General features: G+C 65.7%; 1 protein-coding gene across 1 annotated transcript; it reads right to left on the reverse strand.

Annotated features, from left to right (window-relative positions):
• Positions 1–991: 991 nt before the first annotated feature.
• LOC139053755 (DNA translocase FtsK 1-like) lies at positions 992–2,797 on the reverse strand. The gene has a single exon (XM_070530538.1). It carries the CDS (start codon positions 2,795–2,797, stop codon positions 992–994), a length of 1,806 nt encoding a protein of 601 aa, XP_070386639.1.
• Between the last annotated feature and the right edge of the window lie 253 nt (positions 2,798–3,050).

Genomic DNA, 3,050 nt, shown 5'->3' on the forward strand with positions numbered 1-3,050 from the left:
GCATACCGCATCCAGCCGGTTGTACACAGTCCAATGCTCGCGCTGGCCCGAGCGCAGCGCTAGCCTCTCGGCTCTGCGACGCGCAGCGCGGAGGTTCAGCTGTTTGATGTCAGGAACGGGCGTCCCGGCCGGCACGACACAGCGAGTCGACGCGGCACGCGCGCACTGCGCGATGTGTTGAAAAAACATGCCGCCCTCCGAGACTGGCACAGTAGCACACAGTTCCCGGAATCGCGGCCAATTCACAACACTGTACGCACGCGTCGGCAGGTGGGCGGCACGGCGGGGCTCGAGGTGGATGGGGTAGTGGTCGGACCCTCGCATGTCGGGGCTGCGGCGCCAGATGTAATGGCAGCGTTCCGACACTAGCGAGAGATCCAACACACTTCCCTCGCAGCCACGACGGGCGAAGGTGATAACGCCTGTGTTGGCTATCAGCAGACCCGCCTGCTGGATGGCGTCAAGTAGGTCCCGGCCACTGCTGTCGGTGTGGCGCGAACCCCACGCAGTGTTGTGCGAGTTGAAGTCACCGCACATCACAAGGTCTCCGCGCACACGCTGTGACAGCCGGACGACCACCTCCTTGTCCCAGCGGCCGCCGCAGCACGCGTAAACACTCGCGACGCACGTGTCGGTTGTTCCGATTCGCACGGTCACCGCCACGCACTCGACGCCCGTGCACGGCAAATCGTCCACACTCACCACGGCTTGAGGGAGCCCAGCGCGTACGTAAAGTGACGCGCGAGATCGCCCAGCCGGATGAGTGGAATCGGTACACGGAATGGCCGTGCATGACGCCTGTTCGCAGCCAGCAGCACTGTGGTAGCTGACGAAGCCCGGCAGATTGAGCTCTCCCGGGCGGACGTGGGTTTCTTGCAAAGGAAGCACGTCGCATCCGTCCGAAAGAGCCCCATCCGCCAGCTCTGGATGTCGGCGGCGCATTGAACGAACATTCCATTGAACAATGCGCGGCCGTTGCCCCACTGGTGTGCTAGCCATGCTGGATCAGGGCGTCATGCATTTCCAGTGCTGCCACACACATGTGGCGCGCTGGGGAGTCGGCAGGTACCGATTCCAAAAGTGCACGCAATGCCGACGCGAGCGTCGTTATGACGAGGTCACGTGCATCGGGTGTTGTCGTGCTGCGGGGCTGGGCAGAGCTGCTCTCGGCGGCTGGCTGCGGCGCTGTGTTGCCGGCCAGCACGTCACGGAATGATCGGCCCGGCTGAACCAACGGCGATGATCGTGGCTCGGGCGCGCGCTGTGCTGTGGTGGTGGCCGGCTGCTGATTCCGCGCGGCAGGGGCATTGCTCCTCGCGAGAACCAGGGCTTGTTTGCGCGTGATGCGCGGAACGGTTCTCGCGAGTATGCTCGCCACCCGCCGCTCGAGCTGCCAGTTGGGGCAGCGTGGCTCTGTCGACTCGTGCGGGCCTCGGCAGTTGATGCATCGGGTCCGCTTTGAGGTACAGGCGGTCGTCGCGTGCGACCCCGCGCACTGGAGACAGCGCGGGTCGCGAGAGCAAGTCGCTGTGGCGTGCCCGAAGAGGCCGCATCGACCGCACTGCAACGGCCGCGGTAGCTGCGGGCGCACGATGCGGCGCTGCCTGAACAGGTGCACCTCCTCCGGCACGTCTCTGCCTGTGAATCGCAGTGTTGCGACATCGCCGCTTCGGGTGACGGCGAGTACGGGCACCCGGCTCTCGATACCCTCAAGGATGGAAGGCCCATCGATCGCCGGGTCCACGTTGAAGAGCGTGCCCGTGCAAGAGTCGGCGATAAGTGCCTTCGCCTTGACGGGCACGTCGCAAATCACCCGAACGGCGAGCAGCGCAGACAGGTCCGTGCCTGGCAGCGCGTCGACGGCCACGACGTTCCGTCGCAAGTTCGGCCGGACTCGATGTGTCCCCGAAACACCGGCCAGGAATGCGGCAATTGCATCGCGTGATGCCGCAAGGAAATGGGCCTTCCTCCCGAGCGGTCTGTAAAGGACGGTTTGTCGTCCTTCACTGGTCGATGCGGTGTCTTGTGCCGCAGGAGGGGCGCTTGAACGTACGCCGGTTTTAGCGACGGTGGTGATGGTCACCGGCCGCACGTTCCGGCGCTTACGCCGGCTGTTTTTTTTCCTACCCGGCTGCTTCGCGCCGGGGAGGAGAGGGTCCGCGGGTGGAGGCGGGGCATCGCCTTGCGTGTGCGCCGTGACGTCGCAGGGTGGCGCATGCGCCGTGGAGACGCTCTCGGGAGCATCGCTCTCCGCCGCGCGCGCGCTCGCCTCGGTCTCGGCGTGGGCGCCTTCCGGTTCCGGGGGCTCGTGCGGCGTACGATTAGGCACGGCTTCCTCAGTTGGTTCAGCAGTAGCGGGGGCGCCGACCCTTTCTTCTTGGGCGCTGGGTGACGGGGAACGGCTGCTCGCCGAGTCCGTGGCCAGTGTCAGCTGGCTGTCCTCGCTGCTGCTCTCGCTGGTTGACGAGTAGGAGCAGGAAGGCGGGCAGCTGCTAGAGCGGCGCGAGCTGGCGGTGTCGTCGTCGCTCTCGCTGCCGGTGTTGTCTCCGCCGTCGTCGTCGTTGTGCGGGGCAGCACGGCCGCGTCGACGACGCTGTGTTGCGACTGGGGCAGTGTCCCTGCAGGTTCCCGAGCGTAGGAACCTCGGGGATGGGGCTGCAGCCTCGACAGGCTGCTCCTCGTTCTCGGCGGTGGCGCAAAACTGCCGTCTCGCTTCCGCAAGAAGCAGTTTGAGCGCCGGCGAGTGCGCTGAGGTGGGGCCGCGTGGCCCCTGCACTGGGTTGTCGGAGACGGACATCCTCAGTGCAGTGGAAAGAAGCCCTGGACGAAGGTACCTCCGACTGCGTGTGCACCCTTGGGAGCCCTAAAAAGGGCTACGCTCGAAAGCGCGGTCGTAGGTGCAGCACACGGGCGGCATGGAGGTTGGTTGGTGAGTTCGATCGGAGACGTTCGAACAGGTCCGAGGCGCAGAAGGAACTCCGCGACCGGTCGCGTGCGCCGCGCTTTTATGGCGGGAGGGTGGTGTTGACGGGACCTCGCATTGCCGCGCT

The sequence above is a fragment of the Dermacentor albipictus genome, unplaced genomic scaffold (assembly GCF_038994185.2).
Source record: "Dermacentor albipictus isolate Rhodes 1998 colony unplaced genomic scaffold, USDA_Dalb.pri_finalv2 scaffold_190, whole genome shotgun sequence".
NCBI classification, from domain to species: Eukaryota; Metazoa; Arthropoda; class Arachnida; order Ixodida; family Ixodidae; genus Dermacentor; species Dermacentor albipictus.

Coding starts and splice junctions, on each gene's coding strand:
- LOC139053755 (XM_070530538.1), bottom strand. CDS start 2,797: ATGTCCGTCTCCGACAACCCAGTGCAGGGGCCACGCGGCCCCACCTCA.